Source organism: Scomber japonicus, chromosome 17 (genome assembly GCF_027409825.1).
Source record: "Scomber japonicus isolate fScoJap1 chromosome 17, fScoJap1.pri, whole genome shotgun sequence".
NCBI classification, from domain to species: Eukaryota; Metazoa; Chordata; class Actinopteri; order Scombriformes; family Scombridae; genus Scomber; species Scomber japonicus.
The window spans coordinates 4327787-4341355 of record NC_070594.1 but is presented as its reverse complement, the minus strand read 5'-3'; the positions used below and the strand labels follow the sequence as shown (position 1 = coordinate 4341355).

At 45.5% G+C, this 13569-nt stretch overlaps 1 protein-coding gene across 1 annotated transcript in view; it reads right to left on the bottom strand.

The window, feature by feature from the left end:
* cad (carbamoyl-phosphate synthetase 2, aspartate transcarbamylase, and dihydroorotase) overlaps nucleotides 1–13569 on the bottom strand; it is a 48975-nt gene that overhangs the window by 4530 nt on the left and 30876 nt on the right. Inside the window, exons 26-40 of the mRNA XM_053337078.1 lie at nucleotides 12687–12791; nucleotides 11547–11792; nucleotides 10836–10917; nucleotides 8924–9090; nucleotides 7918–8082; nucleotides 7070–7201; nucleotides 6325–6526; nucleotides 5355–5545; nucleotides 4614–4754; nucleotides 3605–3694; nucleotides 2733–2880; nucleotides 1829–2022; nucleotides 1639–1713; nucleotides 927–1139; nucleotides 7–132 (exon numbers count right to left, since the gene is read on the bottom strand). Coding sequence (XP_053193053.1) covers nucleotides 7–132; nucleotides 927–1139; nucleotides 1639–1713; nucleotides 1829–2022; nucleotides 2733–2880; nucleotides 3605–3694; nucleotides 4614–4754; nucleotides 5355–5545; nucleotides 6325–6526; nucleotides 7070–7201; nucleotides 7918–8082; nucleotides 8924–9090; nucleotides 10836–10917; nucleotides 11547–11792; nucleotides 12687–12791 — 2277 coding nt within the window. The remainder of the gene's footprint in view (nucleotides 1–6; nucleotides 133–926; nucleotides 1140–1638; nucleotides 1714–1828; nucleotides 2023–2732; nucleotides 2881–3604; nucleotides 3695–4613; nucleotides 4755–5354; nucleotides 5546–6324; nucleotides 6527–7069; nucleotides 7202–7917; nucleotides 8083–8923; nucleotides 9091–10835; nucleotides 10918–11546; nucleotides 11793–12686; nucleotides 12792–13569) is intronic.

The window sequence follows — 13569 nt, the reverse complement described above, 5'->3', positions numbered from 1 at the left end:
CCTCACCGTCATGCCGTTGACCGTCCCCAGCTCCTCTCGGATGGTGAAGACGTCCAGCAGCGCCTGGGTGGGATGCTCGCCCACGCCGTCGCCAGCGTTGATCACCGGTTTACGACAATGACGAGACGCACTCTGTAACACGTCACATATTAAAGAAGAAGAAGAAGAAGAAGAGTTAAACACACATACTGACAGTGAGACGGAAATCTGCCTCCAACATGACTCTTTCAGAGCTGCGTTCTCTTCACAATAAAAGCCTCCAACATGAATCTCTTGCCTCTTTCAGAGCTGTGTTCTCTTCACAATAAAAGCCTCCAACATGACTCTTTCAGAGCTGTGTTCTCTTCACAATAAAAGCCTCAACATGAATCTTTCAGAGCTGTGTTCTCTTCACAATAAAAGCCTCAACATGAATCTCTGGTCTCTTTCAGAGCTGTGTTCTCTTCACAATAAAAGCCTCCAACATGAATCTCTGGTCTCTTTCAGGACTGCGTTCTCTTCACAATAAAAGCCTCAAACATGAACCTTTCAGAGCTGTGTTCGCTTCACAATAAAAGCCTTCAACATGACTCTTTCAGAGCTGTGTTCCCTTCACAATAAAAGCCTCTAACATGACTCTTTCAGAGCTGTGTTCTCTTCACAATAAAAGCCTCCAACATGAATCTCTCATCTCTGTCTCAGAGCTGTGTTCTCTTCACAATAAAAGCCTCCAACATGAATCTCTCAGAGCTGTGTTCTCTTCACAATAAAAGCCTTCAACATGACTCTTTCAGAGCTGTGTTCCCTTCACAATAAAAGCCTCTAACATGACTCTTTCAGAGCTGTGTTCTCTTCACAATAAAAGCCTCCAACATGAACCTTTCAGAGCTGTGTTCTCTTCACAATAAAAGCCTCCAACATGAACCTCTGGTCTCTTTCAGACTCACCTCCACGGCTCCGGGCGTCGGGTGTCGCAGCACCAGGACGTCGGCATAGCAACTCATGGTCTGGACCGAGTCGGCCAGCGATTCTCCCTTCTGACTGGACGACGTGGACTCGCTGAAGTGGACGACGGAGCCGCCCAGACGCTGCATCGCCGCCGAGAACGAGCTGCTGGTGCGGGTGCTGACCTCGTAGAACATGGACGCCATCACCTTACCCTGAAGAGGAGAGGAGAAGAAGAGGAGAAGAGGAAGGAGGAGGAGGAGAAGGAGGAGAAGAGGACAAGAGAAGAAGAAGAGGAGGAGAAGAGGACAAGAGAAGAAGAAGAGGAGGAGAAGAGAACAAGAGAAGAAGAAGAGAAGAAGGAGGAGGAGGAGGAGAAGGAGGAGAAGGAAGAGGAGGAGGAGGAGAAGAAGTAGTAGAAGAAGAAGGAGGAGAAAGAGGAGGAGAAGAAGGAGAAGGAGGAGGAGAAGGAGAAGGAGGAGGAGGAGGAGGAGAAGGAGAAGGAGAAGGAGGAGAAGGAGAAGGAGGAGAAGGAGAAGAGAAGAAGAGGAGGAGGAGGAGGAGAAGAATGAGGAGAAGAAGGAGGAGGAGGAGGAGAAGGAGGAAGAGGAAGAGGAAGAGGAAGAGGAGGAGGAGGAGGAGAAGAAGAAGAGTTTAATAAAGGAATAAAGAGTTTGTAGATGTGAAGTTAAGATCATATTCATAAGTACGAACCTTCAGGATGTCCAGGCTTCGCTCTTTCTGCACCATCAGACGCAACGTGTGAGCAACGTTGAAAAGATGAGAGATCTGAAACAACCACAGAAATGATTATATTATTATTATACCACTAAATAACTGTGTGTGTGTGTGTGTGTGTGTGTGTGTGTGTATATGTGTGTGTGTGTGTGTGTGCATGGCGAACCTGCTCTTTGCTGAACTGGCTGACGGACAGGATGTGTTGTCCCACCAGCAGGTGCAACAGAGGAGACGTCTGGAAGTGAGACATCTGTCCAGCAGGTATCTGTCCTGGGATGGACTGAGGAGACATCAGCCTGGACAGCGGAGGAGGGTGAGCGTAACCCTCGACGACACCGCTGGGTGGGAGCATGACCATCTCTGCAGACAGCAGGAACGCGTTAACCAATACATCCACCAGGGGGCAGCACAGAGTCAAAAACAAACATGGCGACTCTGGAGGAGATATTGATAATGTTCCTCTTGCATAAAAGTGTCTCACTAGAGCAGGAGGGTCAAACTCACTGTGGAGCAAGATCAGTAAAAGATGGATGGAAGGAAGGAAGGAAGGAAGGAAGGAAAGGAAGAAAGATGGAAGGAAGGAAAGGAAAATAGAAGGAAGGACATAAAGAAAGATGGAAGGAAGGAAAGGAAGGAAGGAAAGGAAGAGAAGACAAGAAGGAAGGAAGGAAAGATGAAAGGAAAGAAGGAAGAAAAAGGGTGCAAGGACAGATGGAAGGAAGGGAAGAAGGGAGAAAGGAAGAGAAGACAAGAAGGAAGGAAAAGTAGAGAGGAAGGAAGAAAGGAAGGAAGAAAGGAAAAGAAGACAGGAAGGAGAGTAGGCCACATTGGACCCCTTGGTGGGCCGGTTCTGGCCCTGCTGTTGTCCTCGAGTCAGGGAAAGATTTATCTACATCTTTTATATTTCTTATCCAAACAACGTCAAACTTGGCACTGCACTTACTCACACCCGTAGCTAGACTCCTGTCACGTTTGAAATCAATCGGATGAACGGTTCGAGAGAGATGCGAATAACTGACAGACAGACAGAGTCAAAGTACCGTGCAAGTGCATTATGGGAGTTGTAGTACCTGGTGGTAGTCCAGGGTCAGAGGAGCGGTGGGTGCGGGGGGGCAGCAGGTAGCGGCCGTCTCCCGCTCCTGAGCGCCGAGGGCTGGGTGCTCGGACTCGTACCGGACCTTCACGGGGAGGAGTCGGACGAGGAGGATGCTCCGGGGTCTGACACACACGCGCACACACACACACACACACACACACACACAGAGAGAGAGACACACACACACACACACACACACACACACACACACACACACACACACACACACACACACACACACACACACACACACTTAGATTAAATGCATACCACAGTAGTCACATTAACTGTCTGTCTTGACTGTTCCTTCTTTCCTTTGTCCTTCCTACCTTCCATCCTTCCTTCCTTCTTTCCTTTCCTCCCTTCCTCCTCCCTTCCTTCTTTCCTTTCCTCCCTTCCTCCTCCCTATCCTCCTTTCCTATCTTCCTTCTTTCCTTTCCTCCCTCCCTCCTTCCTTTCCTCCTTTCCTACCTTCCTTCCTTCTTTCCTTTCCTCCTTTCCTACCTTCCTTCCTCCGTCCCATCCTTCCTCCCTCCCTCCCTCCCTTCCTTCCTCCCTCCCTCCATCCCTTCCTTCTTTCCTTTATTCCATCCTACCTTCCTCCCTTCCTTCCTCCCTCCCTTCCATTCTACCTTCCTGCCTTCCATCCTTTCTTCCTCCCTCCCTTCCATTCTACCTTCCTGCCTTCCATCCTTCCATCCTTCCTTCCTTGACTCGAGGACAACAGGAGGGTTAAACACACAATCCTAAAACATTTTGGGTTTCTAGTCTTTACAACTAGAGATAAACACATTTCTATTATTGGATTTTATTCCTCAGACGGTGTTATGAAGTATTTTTAAAAACCTTTGGACATTCTTTAACAGGTTCAGCAGGAAGGATGGAAGCAGCCGGCCAAGTCTTCACATCTTCACCGTAACCTGGAGGCACCAAAACCTGAGAGACACAGAGAAGAAAACAGAAATGAAATATAAACCTCAGTCCTTCAGGCATCAGAGTGACAAAAACTGATTCACGGGTTGTTTTAAATACCAGTTTCATACATGTGTGTATAAATGTAGAATTAAATATAGAATAGAATTATTTCCTGTTTCCTGGGACAGATCCAGCTGTTTGATTTCACTTTCATGCTTTTATTCTGAAGTTTTAATACCTGTAACTACAAACTACAGTGAGTTTATATCTCATTTAAGTAAAACCTGCAACTCTTCCTCATATTTTACTCTGTTGATCTTGAACTGAACCACACATACAGATACTAGAGCAGAGGTGTCAAACTCATTTTCATTCAAGGGCCACATACAGCCCAATTTGATCTAATGTGGGCCGGATCAATAAAAAGATGGAAGGACGGAAGGAAAAGAAGGAGAAGGAAGAAAATACAGGAAGAAAAGATGGAAGGAAGGAAGAAAGGGAGCAAGGACAGATGGAAGGAAGAGAAGACAAGGAAGGAAGGAAGGAAGGAAGGAAGGAAGGAAGGGACAGATGGACAAATGGAAGGAAGGGAAGAAGGAAAAGAAGATCGGAAAGAAGGAATGAAGGAAGAAAGGTAGGAAGGACAGATGGAAGGAAGGAAAAGAGGAAGAAGGAAACTGGGCCGGATTGGACCTCTCGGCGGGCTGGTTCTGGCCCACGGGCCGCATGTTTGACACCCTTGTACTAACTAGAGGAAGCAAACTGCCAAAACTTTCTGGGTTTATTCATTGTATTCAGAACTTCTCCCGGCCTGAACCTTGAAGAAATAAGCTCATGTTAACTTTACGACTCACGAACACAAAAGACAACAATCAATCGTGTGTGTGTGTGGGTGTGTGTGTGTGTGTGTGTGTGTGTGTGTGTGTGTGTGTGTGCTGACCTGTCCGTCGATGTACGCCACCTCTCCTCGCAGAACCACTCGGCGGACTTTACCCTTCACCTTCATCCCTTGGAAAGGCGTCCACTTGGATTTGGTGAACTGCATGGCCTGAGGAATGACCCACTCCTGTTCCAAGTCCACCTGAGCAACACACACAAGTATTAGAGAGGTGAGGAAGGGAGGAAGAAAGGAAGGAAATAAGAAGGGAAGGAAGGAAAGACAGGCAAAAGGAAGGAGGGAAGAAAGGTAGGAAGGACAGAAGGAAGGAAGGACAGACAGATGGAAGAAAGGAAATAAGAAGGGAAGGAAGGAAAGACAGGCAAAAGGAAGGAGGGAAGAAAGGTAGGAAGGACAGAAGGAAGGAAGGACAGACAGATGGGAAGGAAGGAAGGAAGGAAGGAAGGACAGATGGAAGAAAGGGAGGGAAGAAAGGAAGGAAATAAGAAGGGAAGGAAGGAAAGACAGGCAAAAGGAAGGAGGGAAGAAAGGTAGGACAGACAGATGGAAGGAAGGAAGGAAGGAAGGAAGGACAGATGAAAGGAAGGAAGGCAGGAAGGTAGGAAAGACAGATGGAAGGAAGAAAGGAAGGAAGAAACAAAGAAAGGATAAAAGGAAGGTAGGAAAAAGGAAAGATGGAAGGAAGGAAAAGAACACAGGAAGGAAAGTGGGCCAGACTGCACCCATCTGCGGGCCGGTTCTGGCCCACGAGCCTCATGTTTGACACCCCTGGTCTAAACGTACCTCCACGTAGGTGTTCTCCTGGACCGGCAGGTTGAAGATCCTGCGTGGGTTATCGTACAGACGTCTGATGATGTCATCCAGAGTCAGACGTCCATCGCTGACGGCGGTGAGCAGCAGCGGCAGCATGGTTTCCAGGCCGGGGTAACCAGGAGGAGGACGCTCGCCGCTCTTCTCCTCCAGAGAGTGAGGAGCTAACCAAGGAAACAACAACATAGTTACACAAGATGATGGCTTTGACTTTGAGTAAGACGTTAGATCAGAGGTGTCAAACTCATTTTCATTAAAGGGTCACATACAGACCAATCTGATCTCATGTGGGCCGAATCATTAAAAAGATGGAAGGAAGGAAGGAAGAAAGGAAGGAAATAAGAAGGGAAGGAAGGAAAGACAGGCAAAAGGAAGGAGGGAAGAAAGGTAGGAAAGACAGATGGAAGGAAGAAAGGAAGGAAGAAACAAAGAAAGGATGGAAGGATGGAAGGAAGGAAGGAAGGAAGGAAGGACAGATGAAAGGAAGAAAGGAAGAAAGGAAGGAAGGAAGGAAGGAAGGAAGGACAGATGGAAGAAAGGGGGGGAAGAAAGGAAGAAAATAAGAAGGGAAGGAAGGAAAGACAGGCAAAAGGAAGGAGGGAAGAAAGGTAGGAAAGACAGATGGAAGGAAGGACGGACGGACGGAAGGAAGGAAGGAAGGAAGGAAGGAAGGAAGGAAGGAAGGAAGGAAGGAAGAACAGGCAAAAGGAAGGAAGGAAAAACAGGCAAAAAGGAAGGAGGGAAGAAAGGGAGGAAGGAAGGACAGATGGAAGGTAGAAAGGTAGGAAAGACAGATGGAAAGAAGGACAGAAGGACAGAAGGAAGGAAGGAAGGAAGGAAAGAAGAAACAAAGAAAGGATAAAAGGAGGGATGGAAGGAAGGAAAAGAACACAGGAAGGAAAGTGGGCTGGACTGCACCCATCGGTGGAGTGTGTTTACTGACCGTGGTCTGTGGCGAAGCAGTCGATGATGTCCAGGTTTTCCCAGAGCGCCTCCATGTCCTCGCGTGTTCCCAGCATGGGCCGGACTTGTGCTCGTCCGTCTCCGATGTCGGGCACGTCTTCCTCACACAGGAAGAGGTGATGAGGAGCGACCTCACATGTGACCTGGATGCCCTTCTGCTTGGAAGCTCGGATGATCAGGATCTGAAATTAAGGAATCATTTATAATTAATAATCAATACAATACGACAATTACATAACAGTATTGCACATATCCCATAGCAACCAGTCAGGGAGGTCCGGTCCTCTGAAATGAGGCCAACCAGGAAGTAACTTAGAGCTGCATTCTATCAAAAGGCCACCAGGGGGCGACCGTCTCTATACAAGTCAATGGAGAATTCACCAACTTCTCACTTGATTTCTAACCTCAGTAAACGTTTTCAAAATGTGTTTATGGTCTCAATCGCTAGTTTAAAGCCTTCTTCAATGCAGTATGATGTTCATTTGGGACATTTTGGCCTCCCTGATTTTATATGTGATGATAAAGCAGGGTATGCATTAGGGCGTGGCTACGTCCTGATTGACAGGTTGATTGACCAATGTCTTCGAGATCCAGCCCTCGCAACCATAGCAACCTCCCCGCTCCGCCCCATGGCTCCGCCCATGGCCCCGCTTCATGCCCATATAAGAAATGAAATGGAGCCAAATAAACTAAATGACTCCATTCCTCCATCCCTCCAGTCTCACCTCCTCCTTCTTGGCGACGTGGCAGATGTGGACTGGCCGCTGGTAGAGCTGAGCCACCATCAGGATGGCGGCGACCGTCTGCTTCTCAGCGTGAGCAACGATGGGCATCAGCTTGGGCCACTTCTCAAAGTGCTTTACACAGAACAGACAGCAGGGGGAGTGTTTAGTGTTTTAAAAAAGTACTAAAGTTCACAGTGAGAATCTGAACAACTACAAAACTCAATCATCTCAAAGTTTATAATTTTAATGATTTCATTTTCTACTAGAATAAACATATTAATGATGAACAATAATCTGTCCTTCCTTCCTCCCTACCCTCCATATTTCCTTCCATCTTTTTTCTTCTATCTTTCCTGTCTTCTTTTCTTTCCCTTCCTTCCATCTTTCCCTCTTTCCTTCCTTCCATCCTTCCATCTTTCCCACCTGTCTTCTTCTCAGTCCTTCACTCCTTCCCACCTGTCTTCTTTTCCTCCTTCCTTCTTTCCCACCTGTCTTCTTCTCAGTCCTTCATTCCCTCCCTCCTTCCTTCCTTCTTTCCCACCTGTCTTCTTTTCCTCCTTCCTTCTTTCCCACCTGTCTTCTTCTCAGTCCTTCCTTCCTTCCCACCTGTCTTCTTTTCCTCCTTCCTTCTTTCCCACCTGTCTTCTTCTTCTAAGTCCTTCCTTCCCTCTTTCCCACCTGTCTTCTTTTCCTCCTTCCTGTCTTCTATTCCATCCCACCTGTCTTCTATTCCTTCCTTCCTTCCTTCCTTCCTTCCAATAATCCTGCCATCAGATCATATTGTGTTGTATTTTGCCCTTGAATGAACATGATTCTGACCCTCCTGCTCTAAACATTCAGTGCCATACCTCCATCCACAGAGAGACGTTGTCCATCTTGAGGTCGGAGTACGTGTCGTTCAGATACATCTTCAGACCTGCTGCCTGACCGGCGATGGACGGCAGCACGGCGGCGTTATCTGAAGCAGCTCCGACGTACAGAGCGTAGTCACAGCGGCAGCCCGCTTTAGCCAACTGATAAAAAAAGACAAGATTTATATTTTAAGCTCAAGAAAATACAGTAAAAAAACATTTGATATAATATTCAATTCACTTAATATCACTCATTGTCTCAACATTCAGACGATTTGATCTAATGTGGGCCGGACCCTTAAAAAGATGGAAGGATGGAAGGGAGGACAAAAGGAAAGAAGGAAGGAAAAGGAGGCAGGAAAAATGGAAGGAAGGTGGGGAGGAAAGAAAAGGTGAAGGAAGGAACGAAAGAATAAAAGTAAGGAAGGAAGAAAGAAAGGTTGGAAAAGAAGACAGGAAGGAAAGATGAAAGGGAGCAAGGAATGAAGGAAGGAAAGATTGAAGGATGGGTGGAAGGAAGGAAAAGAAGACAGGAAGGAAAGATGAAAGGGAGCAAGGAATGAAGGAAGGAAAGATGGAAGGACAGGTGGAAGGAAGGAAGGAAGGAAAAGAAGACAGGGAGGAAAGATGAAAGGGAGTAAGGAATGAAGGAAGGAAAGGAGGAAGGAAGGAAGGAAGGAAAAGAAGGCAGGAAGGAAAGATGAAAGGGAGTAAGGAATGAAGGAAGGAAAGATGGAAGGATGGGTAGAAGGAAGGAAAAGAAGACAGGGAGGAAGGAAGGAAGGAAAGATGGAAGGAAGGAAGGAAGAAAGGAAGGAAGGAAGGAAGGAAGGAAGGTAGGAAGGAAGAAAGGAAGGAAGGAAAGGAGGAAGGAAGGAAGGAAAAGAAGACAGGAAGGAAAGATGATTTATATTTTTAGTTCAAGAAAATAGAGTAAAAAAAAAAAAAAAAAACCCTCTTAACATAATATTAAATTCCCTTTGATATGAAATGTGTTGCGTACCTTCTGCACCAGAGCCAGCGTGTTGGGGTCGGTGATGGCGGGGGAAGTGTTGGGCATGGCACACACCATGGTCACGCCTCCTGCCAGAGCAGCCGCCGTACCTGACGAGAAGTCCTCCTTGTGCGTGGCACCGGGCTCCCGCAGGTGGACATGGACGTCGATCAGACCTGAGAGTCCATGAAAGAGAGTTTGCTATTATGGCTATTACTGGCTCCCAGTCAGCTATAGAATAGATTTTAAGGTTCTGCTACTGGTCTACAAATCACTGAATGGTTTAGGCCCAGAATACATGAATGACATGTTAGTAGAATATAAACCCAGTAGAGCTCTGAGATCTACTGACTCAGGTCAGATAGTTGAGCCCAGAGCTCTGAGATCTACTGACTCAGGTCAGATAGTTGAGCCCAGAGCTCTGAGATCTACTGACTCAGGTCAGATAGTTGAGCCCAGAGCTCTGAGATCTACTGACTCAGGTCAGATAGTTGAGCCCAGAGCTCTGAGATCTACTGACTCAGGTCAGATAGTTGAGCCCAGAGCTCTGAGATCTACTGACTCAGGTCAGATAGTTGAGTCCAGAGCTCTGAGATCTACTGACTCAGGTCAGATAGTTGAGCCCAGAGTTCAAACTAAACATGGTGAAGCAGCTTTTACACAACTGGAACAAACTACCAGCAGAACTGAAATCAGCCCCAACAGTGAACATTTTTAAATCCAGGTTATAAACATTTCTCTTCTCCTGAGTTTATGATTGAGCTCTTTCTTTTAAAGCACTTTACATTTTAATCTTTCATTTGCACTCTATGTCCTTTTAATGATTTTAAAGCTAATTTATTATTTTATGCTGCAATCATTTTATTTATGTCTTTCTATTTTTCTGTACTTTGTTTTTATTATGGGGGGGGTGGGGGGTTAATTGTATGTTTTAATGTTTCTCAAATTACATGTTTTTCTGTTTTATGTAAAGCACATTGAATTGCCATTGTGTATGAAATGCGCTATATAAATAAAACTGCCTTGCCTATTATTACCATATTATGGAGCTTTTCCACTATACAGTTCTAGCACTACTCAGCTTGACTGGACTCAACTCTACTTGGTTTTTCTGCGTCCCCACTAGGGATAGTACCTGGTACCTGGTACTTTTCTAGTACCTGCTCTGCTGAGGTTCCAAGCGAACCGAGCCGATACTAAAATATGACGTCAACAGACTGCCGGCCACTGATTGGTCAGAAGAGTCATGAGCCGTCCCACACAAGAATCAAACCCGGCATTTTTAAATACCGGCAACATGAAGTTACAGCGATTCGGTTTCTCTTCTCTTTGCTTTGTGTGTGACAGAAAGACACATACAACAGCAGGAAGGAAGGAAGGACAGACAGAGGGAAGAAAGGGAGGAAGGAAGGACAGACAAACAGAAGGAAGGAAGGAAGGAAGGACAGAGAGGGAAGGAAGGAAGGACAGAGAGGGAAGGACAGAGAGGGAGGAAGGAAGGACAGACAAACGGAAGGAAGGACGAAAAAAGGAAGGAAGGTGTTCTATGTGGTGGGTGTTGCTATGACGACCCCACCCACGTTGAGGAGGTACTATAGTAATGGAAAAGGTTCCTGATACCAAACCAAGTCGAGTAGAGCTTGAACTGTATAATGGAAAAGCGCCATTAGTGTTGTTTCTGCTGCCCCCTAGTGGCTGATTAATGCACATTAAGATGAATTATTTGGTTTACTAGTTTCATTCAGGTTTCAAAACCCTGACCCTGAATTCATGACTCTCTTAATCTCAAGTTTCTGCTGCACAGATTTAATGTTTAAGTGCATAAGAACAGGAACAGACTAATTTAAATATCTGATAATATACTCAGTGATAAGGAGTTAGTGTGCATGACATCAGTGACGTCAGAGCTGTAGCGACTCACCGGGGAGACGGACCAGCGTCTGAGAGGCCATGCTGTCAATGTGAGTTTTCACTGGTGGACTTCGGCCAATCTGGTGAAGAGCCTGCAACAGCAACAACGACACTCATCAATTTATGTTGCTAGGTAACTGAATGCAAGCTTTAACAGATTAACCCTCCTGTTGTCCTCGAGTCAAGGAAGGAAGGAAGGGATGAAGGGAGGAAAGGAGGAAGGGAGGATGGAAGGGGGGAAGAAGGAAAGGAGGAAGAATGGATGGAAAGGAGGAAGGAAGGAAGGAAGGGAAGAAGCAGGAAAGGAGGAAGAATGGATGGAAGGGAGGATGATGGAAGGAAGGTAGGATGGAAGGGAGGACGATGGAAGGAAAGGAGGAAGGAAGGATGAAGGGAGGAAGAAGGAAGGAAGGACAATGGAAGGAAGGAAGGAAGGAAGGAGGGAAAGGAGGAAGGAAGGAAGGACAATGGAAGGAAGGAGGGAAAGGAGGAAGGAAAGAAGGAAGGGAGGATGGAAGGACGATGGAAGGAAAGGAGGAAAGGAGGAAGAAGGAAAGAAGGAAGATGGAAGCAAAGGAGGGAGGAAGGAAGGGAGGAAAGAAAAGAAGGAAGAGAGGAAGGTACAGTAGGAGGGACGAAGGAAGGAAAGAAGGACAGAGGCAAGAAGGAAAGGAAGGAAGGAACAGACAAGGGTTAAATGACTGATTAGATCTTGACGTACCTGAACAAAGAGTTTGGTGCACTTGATGTCGATGATGAGCGGCACGGAGTAGTCGATGGCCATGCGTCTGGTCCGGTAACCCTTGGTAACGAAGGAGGACAGCCGCCGGCCGCCGCTGTTCCTCATGGAGAGGTTGATGACCAGGTCGAAGTGGTTTTCCTCCAGGTAGTTCATGATGCTGCGCTGCTTCTCCTTGGTGGGACACTCGCTCTCTTCCTCCTCGAACGGCCAATCCACTGCCGTCACCTGAGAGGACGAAGCAGACGGGAAACAGGAAGTCAGAGGATGGGGAACAGGAAGTCAGAGGATGGGGAACAGGAAGTCAGAGGTCAGAGGAGACGACAGGAAGGCTGTTAGTTTGGACTCGTTAGTAACTGCTCAGCTTCTGGATGTCAACCTTTATTTTTAACACTAGAAATGATCAAACTTCTGCAGAGGAATCTCATATGCCTTCCTTCCTTCCTTCCTTCTTTTCCTTCCTTCCATATTTCCTGCCTATCTTCTTTTCCTTCCATCCTTCCTTCCTTTCATTTTTTCCTTTCTTCCTTCCTTTCTTCCTTCCTTCCTTCCTTTCTTCAGGATACCTGCAAATCCTGCTACACTAAACCTATATTAACTGATTTATTAGCATACTTTTTAGCTTCCTTTTTTCTTCCCTCCTTCCTTCCATCTTTTCCTTCCTTCCTTTTTTCTTGCCTCCTTCCTTCCATATTTCATGCCTGTCTTTTTTTCCTTCCTTCCATCTTTTCCTTCCTTCCATCCATCTTTTCCTTCCTTCCTTCCTTCCTTCCATATTTCCTGCCTGTCTTCTCTTCCTTCCTTCCTTCCATCTTTTCCTTCCATCTTTCCTTTCTTCCTTCCATCCTTTCCTCCCTTCCTTTCCTTCTTTCCTCCCTTCCTTTCCTCCTTTCCTCCCGTCCTTTCCTCCTTCTTTCCTCCCGTCCTTTCCTCCTTCTTTCCTCCCGTCCTTTCCTCCTTCTTTCCTCCCGTCCTTTCCTCCTTCTTTCCTCCCGTCCTTTCCTTCTTTCCTCCTGTCCTGTCCTTTCCTCCCTTCCTCCCTTCCTGATACCTGCTGCACTAAACCTCTATTACCTGATTTATTAACATTATTCTTAGCTGATAACTTCTTGTGTGTGTTACCTTGACTCCGTGCTCTGTGTAGAAGTCGGCCGTTCCCAGACTGGCGTAAAGGTCGTAACCCAGAGACTCCAGAGCCTGAACAGTCGGCAGCAGCTCACTCTTGTTCTATAGACACAAAACGCACACAAAAACACATCTCATTTCAAATGTCTCATCAATACAATGAAAAGATTTGATTAATAAAAAAAGGAAATAAGAATCCTTGTAGGTCACTTCCATTCTGTTTAAGCTTCAAATGTTTGTATTTTTTGGATTTCAGCAATAAACAATCATTTTCTTGCTTTCTGAACAGTTTGATTATTGTATTTATTCACTAATGAGAATCAAAATAACTCAAAAAACACTTGATTCTTTAGTTTTATGTGTAATAATTTCCAAATGATGTAATAAAAAACCCTCATAACTCAATAAAACATTTAATAATGTTATTAAAATGTTGGGAAATTATGAAATTATTAGGTTCTGCAAAAATAAGGTTAACCCAATAATGTAATAATTCATTACATCATCGGTATACATAGATTTTGGGATATTGGGAAATGCACTTTATTACATTATCAGGTTTTATTTCATTTTATATTGAGTTATGAGGTTTTTTTTATTTTTTTTTTATTACATTATCACGTTCTTGGAGGATTTCTTGGTTTATGAGAGTAGAAATGGTTTATAGGTAGTTTCAAGGTATTTTATTTTGAAAACACATCATGTAAGAAACTTGTTTGGATCAAATCTGCAGTTTTTTTCCACATTAATGCAAAACTACAACTCTCCTTTCAGACCAATGTTGTTCTATAATGTATTATTTTATGTCCACATCACCAAAATCACTTTATTTATGTTTTATTGGTTCTGAAAGTTTCCCTCTGATGTCCGACTCCTCCCG